The sequence below is a fragment of the Microcaecilia unicolor genome, chromosome 5, assembly GCF_901765095.1.
Source record: "Microcaecilia unicolor chromosome 5, aMicUni1.1, whole genome shotgun sequence".
Classification (NCBI taxonomy): Eukaryota; Metazoa; Chordata; class Amphibia; order Gymnophiona; family Siphonopidae; genus Microcaecilia; species Microcaecilia unicolor.
In genome coordinates this window covers 53,605,611-53,619,301 of record NC_044035.1, presented here as the reverse complement: position 1 = coordinate 53,619,301, position 13,691 = coordinate 53,605,611, and the positions used below count along the sequence as shown (strand labels likewise).

The following is a 13,691-nucleotide window of genomic DNA, read 5'->3' as shown; positions in this document are numbered from 1 at the left end:
AAGAGAGTAAGTGGGAGTATAGGGCACTGAAATAAGAAAAGATAAGAATAACAAGGAGCAGACTGACCAAATATGGAAAAGTTAAGAATAGCAGGGAAAAAAATGAATCAAATAAAAATAAGAAAATAAACCAAAAAAGCATGAAGGCTACAGGTGTCAGAAATGCAAGGTTACTATTGGACTGGAAAGGGGAGCAGTGGGACAACCGTCAGATCCACACAGGGAATGAGACTTCCTAACCCATACCAAGCCTGCTTGACCACTGCAGATTGGCTGCTGGCTAATCCTTCAGGTCTTGCTTGAATGATTAGCGGTGGGTGGTGCTAGGATTCCCTGAACAGGGTAAAGAGAGTGGAATTAGGCACACACAAGCAGAGACTTTGAATTCCTTGCTAGTGTAGCTCACTGGTTCCTGCTGCTCTGTCTTGCAGCTGCAGTCCTCTCAGAGAGCAAGAGAGAGGGAAAATGAAAAACAGAAAACTCCTTTAGGGGAGTTAAGGATCACTTTTCAAAAGGATAATAACTTTTTATTTACTTTTTTTTCTGCTTTAAGGGAAAAGAGGTAAAGACATTTTGACTGTGTTTTGGATCCTAAACTTTGTAATAGATAACAGCTCCTGGCTTTTATATTCACGAGTTTAGTCCTGGGCAAGTTTTCTTCTGCACTTTTGGCTTTCAGACGTGTTCCTTCAGAGCAGCCATGCAGGGCCACCACAGTGTCCTAGCTTGGTTCAACTCTTTGCTCCTGGGGCTCGTGCTCTGGAGCTCAGCAGAGGAATACGACTACTACACTTGGCAGTCCGATAACTTCCAGAACGGGCGCTTCTACACCAAGCAAAGCCAATGCGTTGACATTCCGACAGACCTCCATCTATGTCACAACGTTGGCTACAAAAAGATGCGCTTGCCCAATCTGCTGGACCACGAGAGCATGCCTGAAGTGAAGCAGCAGGCTGGCAGCTGGGTGCCACTGCTGGCAAAACGATGCCATACAGACACCCAAGTTTTCCTCTGTTCGCTGTTTGCGCCGGTCTGCCTGGAACGACCTATCTATCCGTGTAGATCCCTCTGCGAAGTAGTGCGTGCCAGCTGCGCCCCAGTCATGGAGTCCTACGGCTTCCCCTGGCCAGAAATGCTGGACTGCAATAAATTCCCCCTTGATAATGACCTGTGCATCACAGTGCAATTTGGTACCAAACACGTAACTGCACCTCCAGGTAAAAGGCATTGTAGCTCCTTCTCTTTTCAACCTCTGGTAGCCTCTTACTTGAAAAAAGGGTGTGTTAAATTCACTCATTTCTTGCCTCATGCTGCAACCAAATTTTATCTTTTGTTATTATATCCGATGTGTATGTATGTGTATTAGAAGGCGTGATGGTTCTGGTATAAATGAGCTAGAGCATGGGGGACGGGAGGCGATCTGCAACTCTCTTCCGCTATGTTGCAAATGTTGGGGGGTTCTGGGCTTCAGCAATTGTTGGAGACGTGCATTATGTTCATTAGCAAGCCTTAGAAAATTTAGCACACAAAATTGATTTAATGTGTGTCAGCTTGTTAAAAAGTTTTTTTTTTAAATGAATGCATGACAAACTCCCAAAATCTGAGAATCTGCAGAAATTCAGAAATGTTTGAAAATTAGCCAAAAACCTTTTGCCTGTGCACGGCTCTGTCAGACATGACTCCTGCTTCATGTATTCTCTGGTTCTCATTCTATGCTATCATTAATCTTCTCAACCCAGTCCTCGGGACACACCTAGCTGGTCAGGTTTTCAGGATATCCTCAATGAATATGCATGGGATAAATTTGCACGCACTCCAATCTATCTCTTGCATATTCATTGTGGGCATCCTGAAAACCTGACTGGCTAGGTGTGTCCCAAGAGGACTGGGTTGAGAACCCCTGCTTTAAGGGTAATTTTATGTAATCTTTTCTGTGTGTAAAGGGTGTTTCACACACACAGAAAAGCCTTTCATAAAATGACACTGCGGCAAACTAAGGGCAATTCTGTAACTAGGTGATCATGGGTTCACACCCCTTTGCACACATAAGTGCAGAGGAAAGCAACGGTTACATGCATATGCACTGCAAGCGGTATTCTGTAAGGGCACACATGAGCGGCATAGGGGCCCTTTCACTAAGCTGTGGTAAAAGGGGGTCAGCGCTAGCATCAGTGCGTGTTTTTGGCCTGTGCTGAGGCCTCCTTTTACCGCAGCGGGTAACAGGCTATCTCTTTTCTTGAAAAGAAATAGTCATGTGGTAAGTGAACCACTTACCGCACGGCCGTTTCAGGGGGCAGCGCATTAAGATGGCGGTAAGGGCCCCCCGTGCTAACTTGGCGGTAACCGGGCAGGGTGCGGCACTGCCCGATTACTGCCGGGTAAGCACCAGTGCTACAAAAATAGAAAAGATGTTTTTAGTGCCGGAAATGGCATGCACTGGGGGTGGGAACTACCACCGGTTTCCTGTGGTAGCCCAGTGGTTGCTCCTGTTTGGTGCATGGTAAGCCCACGGTGGGCTCACTACCGTTTAGTAAAAGAGCCCCACAGTGCTCAACTGCAAGGGGGGCTGGGTTCATATGGGCAGAACATGAGAGGGGGTTGCCACTTCCAGTGTACTGGTAATTGTGTGCAACCTTGCCACTCTGAGGCAACTGCACTTACACCAGGTCTATGTCTGATGCAACGCTGGGTGGCCAAACGTAAGCCATGCTGAAACTGAGTTACACTAGTATTCAAAAATCAGAATCCGGGGGCCCAGATTTATTTTATTTTTTAAAACATATAACCAGCTTTACACCTAAGCGGCTACCATAAAAACATACACCACGATAAAAAATTACAATCAAAATACAAAACCAAATACAGGCATGTTGCCGCCATCATCTTCCATTATTTGTCGGGGAATAATTATTAAGCATTAGGAAATGCCTGAACAAAAGCTGTATTTTAAATTGCAAAACCTTTGAACATAAACGCAACCGGCCAGGTAAGGCATTCCACATCAAAGGCCCTGCTATCGAGAACGCTGAAGCCCTGGTCACAGCATAACGCACAGCTTTTATTCCATTTTAGAACAGACACTCACCACACAGGCTCCCAACTTCTAGAACTTTCACCAGTGTGTATAGGTGTTCCCTGGGGCATAGTTTGGACTGAGCAGGGACAGAGTTGCAGAGAACATGTCTACTTAATAAATTATGTTAGTACACATGAAAAGTATATGCACACATACAAACAGGTAGATGTGAAGCGTCAGTTTACGCTTTCCAAAAATACTAGGACTAGGGGGCATGCGATGAAGCTACAATGTAGTAAATTTAAAACGAATCAGAGAAATGTTTTCTCCACTCAACGTGTAATTAAACTCTGGGATTCGTTGCCAGAGAATGTGGTAAAGGCGGTTAGCTTAGCAGAGTTTTAAAAAGGTTTGGACGGCTTCCTAAAGGAAAAGTCCATAGACCGTTATTAAATGGACTTGGGGAAAATCCACTATTTCTGGGATAAGCAGTATAAAATGTTCTGTACATTTTTGGGATCTTGCCGGGTATTTGTGACCTGGATTGGCCACTGTTGGAAACAGGATGCTGGGCTCGATGGACCTTTGGTCTTTCCCAGTATGGCAATACTTAGGAACTTATGTACAAGATGTACAAAATAGGTGCCTTTTGTGACTTTCCATATCGGTATAACTGACTTTCAGTATTGTTGGAAATTAAATAAATATATCAACTTCTCTACTAGACTGCTATTCGTTGAATGCTCGGTTCTGATGCAAGTGGCTTTATATTTTTATGCACATGCCCTGAAAACGAGAATAAATCGTTCTTATGATTATTTGTCCAAAGTGCTGGCTGCATGTTCCATTTAACCCTGAACACTGTACACTGCTGAGGAGGCAGCTCCTCTCCTTCCGTGGTCAGCAACAGGGGAATTTAAGTGATAAAACAAGGTTTGATGTAATGTGCTTCCACTCCAAATAAAAATTCTGCATCTGAATAAGATCATCTTTCTGAGATTATATACACACAACTGTATTAATTTTAAAGGAAAATTGAAACAGTGAATGTAGCTTAAAGGGAAAAACCTGATTCCTAATATATTCACATTTCTGATAGATGTTTCAAGAGAATATGGGAAATTTTCATAAAATCCAATAAAGGTTGCAAGGAAATGAACACATAAATTATCTAGTATTTGCTGTCATGAAGAACACATTTGATTTTAGTACCTAAGTTTGTCACCAAAGACCTCAGTACAGCCATTGCACTGTGGTGTGCTCTGGACTAAGCTGACCCTTTGTAAAACAGACACAGATCATTGTTAAATGTTGTTTCAAAAAGACATTGCTGGCTCGGTGCCAGGAGGCAAGGGCCCAGCTCATGAGAGTAAGGATATGAAAGTTATTTTGATTAACAGTTCCTGCTGCTTCTTCTCTGTATTTTGGAAGGTGGGGGAGGAGGAGATTCTCAACAGAGGAACCTGAGAGGAATTGATTGTAGCACTGAAATTAAGTCATAACGCCCTGATTCAGGTTTCAGCAGTAGTTAGAAGCGCCCGTTTCTTTGCTGTTTATGTCAGGTGATTCACACAGTTCCAGGACAGAAAAGGTTAACATATACTATCAGGGTTGCCAGGTGGAAAAGTTTTTCCCACCCAAACGAGCCCAAAACCAGCCCAAAACCCGCCCAAAGTCAAACCCCGCCCCTGACACTCCCACCCCTGCCATCATCAACCCCACCCCCGCCGTCATCAGCCCCGCCTCTTCCTTCACTGCCCCGCCCCCGTCATCGGCCCCACCCAGAACGTCACTAACCCCGTCCAAAATGCCACTAGCCCCGCCCCCGCGGCCCGAAAAACCGCAAAAAAAACGCCGAAAGACCCCAAAACAAGCTCAAAAAAACGCAACCCGCCGCAGGCAAAAATTTCCCGTGGCGGGTCGTGGAAAACCACCCAATTGGGCGGGAAAACCGCCCACCTGGCAACACTGTATACTATCTCCCCCCACCCCCCCTCCTGATATTCAAAAGCATTTAACTGGCCAGAATCAGCACCTGGCCAGTTAAATGCCTCATAACTGGCTACCTGTGAATTTTCAGTGGGGCATGGATAGTGGATAGCAGATAGCCAGTTATACCACACATTGAATCACCAAAACTACTTCCTACTGCAGCTCTCCATGTCCTTGGGAGATATCCTGCTTAAGCGCTGGTCAGGCCTAACCTTGAACAATTTCTACATCTCCCAGAATCAGAGCCCAGTTTGGTATGGACCCATATTTCCTCTACTTATGACATAATGAAAGTCCACAAAGCAATTTTTTTGTAAGTAAATGCATATTGTATCTAATATTCACCCACCTCTAATAATCACCCCCTGCTTCAGGACCAAAAAACCCTGTACATTTAGTCTTAAATCCAAATTTAGATTCCCCTAATAATTGCTCACCCTCCAGAATTTGTGGCAACTGGCGTTTTCTTTCATCGTCCCCCTACCCCGCTCCCACAATGACCACACTTTTGTTTTAACCTCTTACCTCTTCTCAAGGTTATGGCAGGGCCGGTGCAGGACCTTGAGCATCTGCACAAGCTCAAGACCATGTAGTGATCCAGCCAGAACCTTGAGAAGAGATAAGAAGAGAGATCCAGTCATTGCGGGGAGGTAGAGTGTGGAGGAGAGCAATGCCGGTTACTGCAGGGTACAGGATGGAGGAGAGAAATGGTGCCTCCATTAATAGACCACCCTAGACTCTAGAAAACCCTTTGTTTCTAATAATAGCCCTGGCATTTATTTAAAACAATATGATATGCTGAGTTTGATTGTTCTTTTAACAGGACAAATATATAAAGCATTATGGGGCAATTCTATAACAGTGCACCTGTGTGGAACCTAATCTATAAAGGAAAGTAAGTGTCTTTACAGAATACTAGTGTAACAGGTGAAATACATGCTATAATTTAGATGCAAGCACTTACACCAGCCATAGAGTTGCTATGAGTGCTCACACCTAAATGCCAGAGAGATGTGCATAGCTTATGGTATTTTGTAAGCTATGTGTATATGAGTCCTGCCCATTGTTCTCTCTAAGCTGAGTGGGAGACCTCCAACTGCATTGCTGCCAGTGGGGGTGGTGCTTCATTATTGTGTTTTCAATGGCTAGAGACAGTCAGGTTCCCTGGAACTGTGCAGAGCTTGCCTGCCCAACTGTGATAGTGAAACAGCACCCCCTACTGGCAGGACTGTAGGTGGAGGACTCCCGGTCATCTTAGAGGGAACAGTGGTCCTGCCATGCACAGCCCAGACTCCACCTACACACTAAGGGGTCCTTTAACTAAGCTGCGGTAAAAAGTGGCCTGCGGTACTGAGGACACATGTTTTGGGCGCGTGCTGGGCCACTTTTTACCGCAGCTGGAGAAAAAGGGCTTTTTGAATGGGCCAGGAAATGGACGTGTGCTGAAATTAAAACTAGCCTATGTCTATTTATGGCCTGAGCCCTTACCACCACCCATTGACCTAGCAGTAAGGGCTCATGTGCTACCCGCACGGTAACAATGCAACACGCACAAACTGCTGATTACCGTCAGGAACGCTCCCCCTCCATGGTAGAAACTAGAAAATTAATTTCTACCATGGAATTTGGCACACACGAAACTCAGAATTACCGCCAAGCGCACATGCTAGCCCGGCAGTAATGCAGATTTGGCGCACGCTACCCGCGCATTAGCCCTTCCACGCCTTAGTAAAAGGGCCCATATGTAAGATATGTGCATATTTACAGAATAGCTCTTAGGCAGAAATTTGGCTATTATGGGCATGTGTGAACATATATGCTATTATTCTAAACACTTACATGTGTAATCAACACATAAACAGACATCACTATATGGAATTACTCTCTGTCTGTAAAGAATGCTTTCATTTACAAAATGGCAGTCACCCTAAGCACAGTCCTTAATTTATAGTCTGTTATCCTAATTAGGAGGACAAGAGGAAACTTTTTCGCAGCAGTTAATTAGGGATTTAAATCACAAAAGAGGACAAGCTTGACTTAATAAAACAGATAATTTTAATCTCCTATAATTCATTGACTAAGCATAAAATAGACCAAATTTTGAAGTGCTCTACATTAGATTAAACATCCCATGCTCTTAGAAACTTTAAATAAGGAACAACTCAGCAATATTAGAATGTAGATAGCAGTCTAGACAGGAGCAATCAAAGTTTTTGCACTGAATGCTACATCCATGGTAAGAAATAGTATGTAAGATCTCCTGGCTCTCAGAGAATGAGTCAGATTTATGGAAACTAGAGTTGCGAACCTGGAGATTCTGAGGAAGGCAGAGAGGTTTATACAAGAGACCTACAGGGGCTCATTTTCAAAAGAGAAAAAAATGTCCAAAAAGTGGCATAAATCTGCATTTGGACGTTTTTCTTACAAAAACGTCTGAATTGGTGTTTTCAAAACCAATATTTAGATGTTTTTCTATGAAGTCCATCAGAAGTGCTATCAAATCACAAGGGGGCGTGTCAGGGCATATTAAGGGTGGGAACTGGGTGTTTCTAACACTTGGACGTTTTTCTGCCATAATGGAACACAACAAATACATTCAGGGCTGCAAGTTGGTAAGTTTATTAATGAATAAGCCACCAAAAAAGTGCCCTAAATGACCAGATGACCACTGCAGGAATAAAGGAATGACACCCCTTACTCCTTCAGTGTTCACTGACCCCCTCCCACCTCGCAAAAATACCAGCCACTATCAGGTGACTTTTCGAAAGAGAAGGGCGCCCATCTTCCGACACAAATCGGGAGATGGGCGTCCTTCTCACAAGGTCACCCAAATCGGCATAATTGAAAGCCGATTTGGGGTGCCCTCAACTGCTTTCCGTCACGGTAACGACCAAAGTTCACGGGGGCGTGTCGGTAGTATAGCGAAGGCAGGACTGGGGCATGCTTAGGAGATGGGCGTCCTCGGCCGATAATGGAAAAAAGAAGGGTGTCCCTGACGAACACTTGGGCAACTTTACTTGGTCCATTTTTTTTCATGACCAAGCATCAAAAAGGTGCCCGAACTGACCAGATGACCACTGGAGGGAATCAGGGATCACCTCCACTTACTCCCCCAGTGGTCATTAACCCCTTCCCACCTTAAAAAAAAATCTTTAAAAATACTTTTTTGCCAGCCTCAAATGTCATACTCAGGTCCATCGCAGCAGTATGCAGGTACCTGAAGCAGTTGTAGTGGGTGCAGTGTACTTCAGGCAGGCGGACCCAGGCCCATCCCCCCCCCCACCTGTTACACTTGTGGTGGTAAATGTGAGCCCTCCAAAACCCACCAGAAACCCACTGTACCCACATGTAGGTGCCCCCCTTCATCCCTAAGGGCTATGGTAGTGGTGTACAATTGTGGGTTTTGTGGGGGGGGGGGGGGATTGGGGTGCTCAGCATCCAAGGTAAGGGAACTATGCACCTGGGACCTTTTTCTGAAGTCCACTGCAGTGCCCCCTAGGGTGCCTGCTTGGTGTCCTGGCATGTCAGGGGACCAGTGCACTAGGAGTGCTGGCTCCTCCCACGACCAAATGGCTTGGATTTGGTCGTTTTTGAGATGGGCGTCCTCAGTTTCCATTATTGCCGAAAACCGGGGACAACCATCTCAAAAATAACCTAAGGATGACCGTCTCTAAGGTCGACCTAAATCTCATGATTTGGGTGTCTCCAACCGTATTATTGAAATGAAAGATGGACGCCCATCTTGTTTCGATAATATGGATTGCCCTGCCCCTTTACAGGGCCATCCTGCGAGGATGCCCTCATGAAAACTTGGGCACCCCATTCAATTATGCCCTTCCATGATCAAAAATTGCAGATGTTTGCTGCCCTGGCTAAACCCACACAATTAAGCACAAAGCATTTCTATTACTGAGAAATAGAGGAATTGCATTGGGAGTTACCTTTTATTTGAAGTTCCCATGCAAGTGCCTGCTTAGGGGTCAAGATTCTAGTTATATAATAACATAGTAAAATAGTAGATGATGACAGATAAAGACCAGTGTGGTCCATCCAGTGTGTCCAACAAGATAAACTCATAGTATTATTATTATTATTATTATTATTAACAATTTATAATCCATTATCCATCAATCTAAGTGGATTACAGTAGGAGCATTCATAGTAAAACAGAAGACATAATACAGTATAAGTAATTCCGTGTCTAGACATTCTAGGAGAGTCATAGGGATGTGTTGGATCAGGATGCATATATATACTTGATCTTCATTTGTCCTTACCATTTTCAGGGCATAGATTGTAGAAATCTGCCTAGCACTGTCCTTGTTCTCCAACTTCTGAAGTTGTCATCGAAGCCCCACTCCAGCCCATAGAAGTCTGCAAGACACCGGCTTTGCTTCCCAATTACTGGTGTTGCCATCTAATCACTGCTAACCTTGTTTGGGTCCATGCCTTCTATACATGATTCCTTTGTGTTTATCCCATATATTTTTGAATTCCATTACCGTTTTCATCTCCACAGCTAGAAATATTTTTGAACCTTCACAGCTAGAAATATTTTTGTGAGATAGAGAGGTGACTTGAGAGCATGTTGGGCAACTATTTTTGGGCTCTCTCTCTCTCTCTCTCTCTCTTATCATTTCCTTTTGTTGTACCTACTCCCTTCATCAGTAACGTGGATTAATGTTTGGCGATGATGATGACGATTTGGAATTTTTCTCTGTTTTGTACCTTTCTTACTTTTTGTCTCACCATTATTCATTAAATTAAAAAAGGAAAAAAAGAAAATTCATACATGAAGGGGAAGAGAATAGCAGTGAGGCTATACTCTATCCGCCCAGTCAGAACGAACAAACAGATGAGGAAATGCTAACAGAAATTAGGGAGGCTAACAAATTTGGCAAGAAAATGAAAATGGATGTTTCTAATTATCCCAGTATTGACTGAGTAAATGTCACATAACAACATGGTAGGGAAAAAAAATGAAATAAATGACTGCTTCGTAGAGTAGTTAGTGGAGCTAGTCTTTTTGCTGTTCTAACTTTACCTGGATAGCTACCTGGTTAGTGGACTGAAAATCGCAGCTAACCCAATAACTCCTGGCTCTGCCCCAAACTGCTCCAGCTCTAATGGCATAGTGGTGTGGTAGTCTGCCTGGATTTTCAACTGTACTATCTTGTTATGTGCCACTTACAAGCATTAGTGGCTGTGAAACACCTATGTTCTGTTCAGTATGGGCGCGTGCAAAGGGAGCATTCACATGCAAGGGGCATGGGTGAGGCTGCCACTTATGCACACTGTTTGCCCTGGGATTGGTAGCATGGAATGTTGTTACTATTTGGCTTGGCCACTGCTGGAAGCAGGATACTGGGCTAGATGGACCATTGGTCTGACCCAGTATGGCTATTCTTATGTTCTTATGAAATACAGTAACTTACGCATGTCCTCGCTGCAATTGGGCACTCGTAGTTACACTGGGCCTATGGCTGGTATAACTGCAGACACCTAAGCGTAAGGTATGCTGAAACTAGGTTATACTGATATTCTATGATGAGACCCCAGATGCTATTATTGAACAGGATATCACTGTATGACACCATGGAGGCACCCACTTAAAAAAAACTGCCCCCTTATTTTCCTATATACATTGTTAGTTTAGGTGCCTTGTTATAACATTATCCTCCTATTGTAAATCAACATAGGAACAGATACTGGAGATAGTATATACTGCAACAAGCCTATACTCAGCCTGCGGGACGCAGGCTGCCTAGGTGCCGCGATCAGCATAGAACACGGATATTCAATGCCGGGCCATTCCCAGGGACCAGCATTGAATATTGGGGGGGGGGGGGGGGGTTATGGCTGGCTTAAACCTAACCAGCAAAAACAGGAAAATGAGAGATCAACCCCAAATGCAAACGCAAGAACGTAAGAACATAAGAGTAGCCATACTGGGTCAGACCAATGGTCCATGTAGACCAGTATCCTGTTTTCCAAACAGTGGCCAAGCCAGGTCACAAGTATCTGGCAGAAACCCAAATTGTGGCAACACTCCATATTACAAATCCCAGGGCAAGCAGTTTCTTCCCATGTCTGTCTCAATAGCAGACTATGGACTTTTCCTCCAGGAATTTGTCCAAACCTTTTTAAAACCCAGATATGCTAACCACTGTTACCACCTCCTCTGGCAAAGAGTTCCAAATATTTCCTCCTATTTGTTTTAAAAGTATTTCCATGTAACTTCCTCGAGTGTCCCCTTGTCTTTGTACTTTTGGAATGAGTAAAAAATCGATTTACTTCTACTCATTCTATAACACTCAGGATTTTGTAGACCTCAATCATATCTCCCCTCAGCCATCTCTTTTCCAAAATGAAGAGCCCTAACCTCTTTAGCCTTTCCTCATACGAAAGAGTTCCATCCCCTTTATCATTTTAGTCACTCTTCTTTGAACCTTTTCTAATCTTTTATGAGATATGGTGACAAGAACTGAACGCAATACTCAAGGTGCAGACACACACCCTTTGTACAATAGTGCTTAAGCACGGATCTTGCACATAATTTTGGGCGCCAGACTTACGCCTGATGAAACCTGGTATAAGTGCTGACACCCAAGTTAGGTACACTTACCCAGTATTCTATAACTGGGTAATGCACACAAATTTTCAGAATGCCCCTGGTACTCCCATGCCCTTCCCATGGCCACGCTCCCTTTCAAGATACACACTATGGGAGGTAGGCGCACTACCTTGTAGAATAGCGTGCAGGCAGATGTGCATACGAATATTAATGAGTGCCAATTAACATCAGTCATTGGTTGTTTGCACCCAATTATTGATGTTATTGAGCTTCTAAAGCAATTAATTTGCATGCATCTTGGGCGAGCTCACAAATTTAGATGCACAAATCTGGGCCCCATATATAGAATCCAGGGGTCTGTGGGTATTTTTCCCCAGGGTTTTGCACCAAATAGGTGTGTTGTGCTCTACATTCCTCTGCACGGTAACAGGCAAACTATCACACAACCCCTTAACACGGTTGTGTGGTAGAGAGCTGCGTATGAATGGGGATTGCGAGATTCCCGCAGGGATAGAAGTTAACGTGGATTTCCACGGGGATGGAAGAAGTTGCCATGGGATTCCTGAGGGAGTATATAAAATTCTATGATGACTCCAGATCCAGAATGAGGCATGGAATGGACTAAAAGAAGCAATTGGAGCACCAGAATGAGGCTTGGCATGTACAGAGAGGCTGTTGGAGTGCCAGAATGAGGCTTGGAATGCCCAGAGAGGCAGCCAGAACTGAGGCTTGGAACACTCATTGGTTGAATAGAGAATACCGCCCAAAAAAACCACAGGAGGCTATTGGAGTTGGGAGGAAACAGGGCTGAAATCAAGTAAATAACATCATCAATTCCTGCAGTTATTGGAATGGAGGAGATTGGTCGTGGGGATGGGTGGGGATGGAATATATCTTTGTGGGTACAGGTGAGTATGGATTAGATTCCATTGGGGATGGACAAGGATGAGTGAAATTTCTGTCCCCATGCAACTTTCTATTGTGTGGTAGCCTGTTTCCATGTGTTAAGTGCTTGACACTTTTTAATAAAAGGGTCCCTTTTACTAAGCTGCACTAACAAATGGGCTTAGTATGCTCTAACACAGCACTTTCCTGCATGCTAAGTCTATTTCTTGCATGTGCACATGCTAACTGGTTACTGCTTCCATGCGCATTCTCTGCCCATTCCCCACCCATGCCATGCCCCCTTCTAAAAAATTTTAAAAAATAAATACTGCACGCTTAGCATGTGTGGACGGCAAAAATAATGCAGGATGCTTTAGCATTTTCTGCAGTAGATGAGTGTTAGCGCCTAACTCTCCGGAGTAGCCCTCACACTCTGGAATGCATTGCCTGAAAGGCTCCGCTTAACACAAGACTATCTGTACTTCAGGAAGCAGGTGAAAGCTTGGCTCTTCAACCAAGCCTTTAATGGAAGAAGTAACTAACTTGTAGTCTCACTCACACACACAAGGACTGACTCGGGACTGCACATACTGCAGCGGGACATGTTTATCCACTCCTACCCTAGCTGAGATGATATTTAACCATCTCTCTGACCTCACATGCAACTTTCTTCAAATCAATCACCTTACTTCCTACTTTCTTACCCATCTATATGTTACAACTTTGCCTTACTCTTCACTACCAATCATAATTACGTATTGTGTAGTCATTGCAAGTAGTATACCATGCCAGCAGCATAGCAAGGGCGGAGTGGTGGGGGCGGTCCACCCCAGGTGCACGCTGCTGGACGGTGCAGAGAGGGAGCCAGCGGAGCCAACAGGCGCGTGGCTGCTCTCTGCACCCTCCAGCAGCCAAGAATGCACCCGGGGGGGGGGGCTTGATGCGCCAGGGAGGGGGTGTCATAGCGCCGGGGGGGGGGGGTGTCATGCTGCACCTGGGGGGACGGATGCCGCTGCACCCAGGGAGGGGCTGCGCAGCGGCAATCCGCCTCGGGTGGCAGCCGACCTAGGATCACCACTGTACCATGCCATACTTTGTATTGTTACTTGAATATTTTTACTGCTGTAATTGCCTATTGCTCATGTTTGATCTATTCTTACTGTACACCGCCTTAAGTAAACTCCTTCAAAATGGTGGTAATTAAATCCTAATAAATAAATAACA

General features: G+C 44.5%; 1 protein-coding gene across 1 annotated transcript in view; it reads left to right on the top strand.

Annotated features, from left to right (window-relative positions):
• Nucleotides 1-396: 396 nt before the first annotated feature.
• SFRP5 (secreted frizzled related protein 5) overlaps nucleotides 397-13,691 on the top strand; it is a 79,104-nt gene continuing 65,809 nt past the window's right edge. Inside the window, exon 1 of the mRNA XM_030204794.1 lies at nucleotides 397-1,217. Within this exon, the coding sequence (XP_030060654.1) occupies nucleotides 701-1,217 (517 nt within the window). The 5' untranslated portion in view covers nucleotides 397-700. The remainder of the gene's footprint in view (nucleotides 1,218-13,691) is intronic.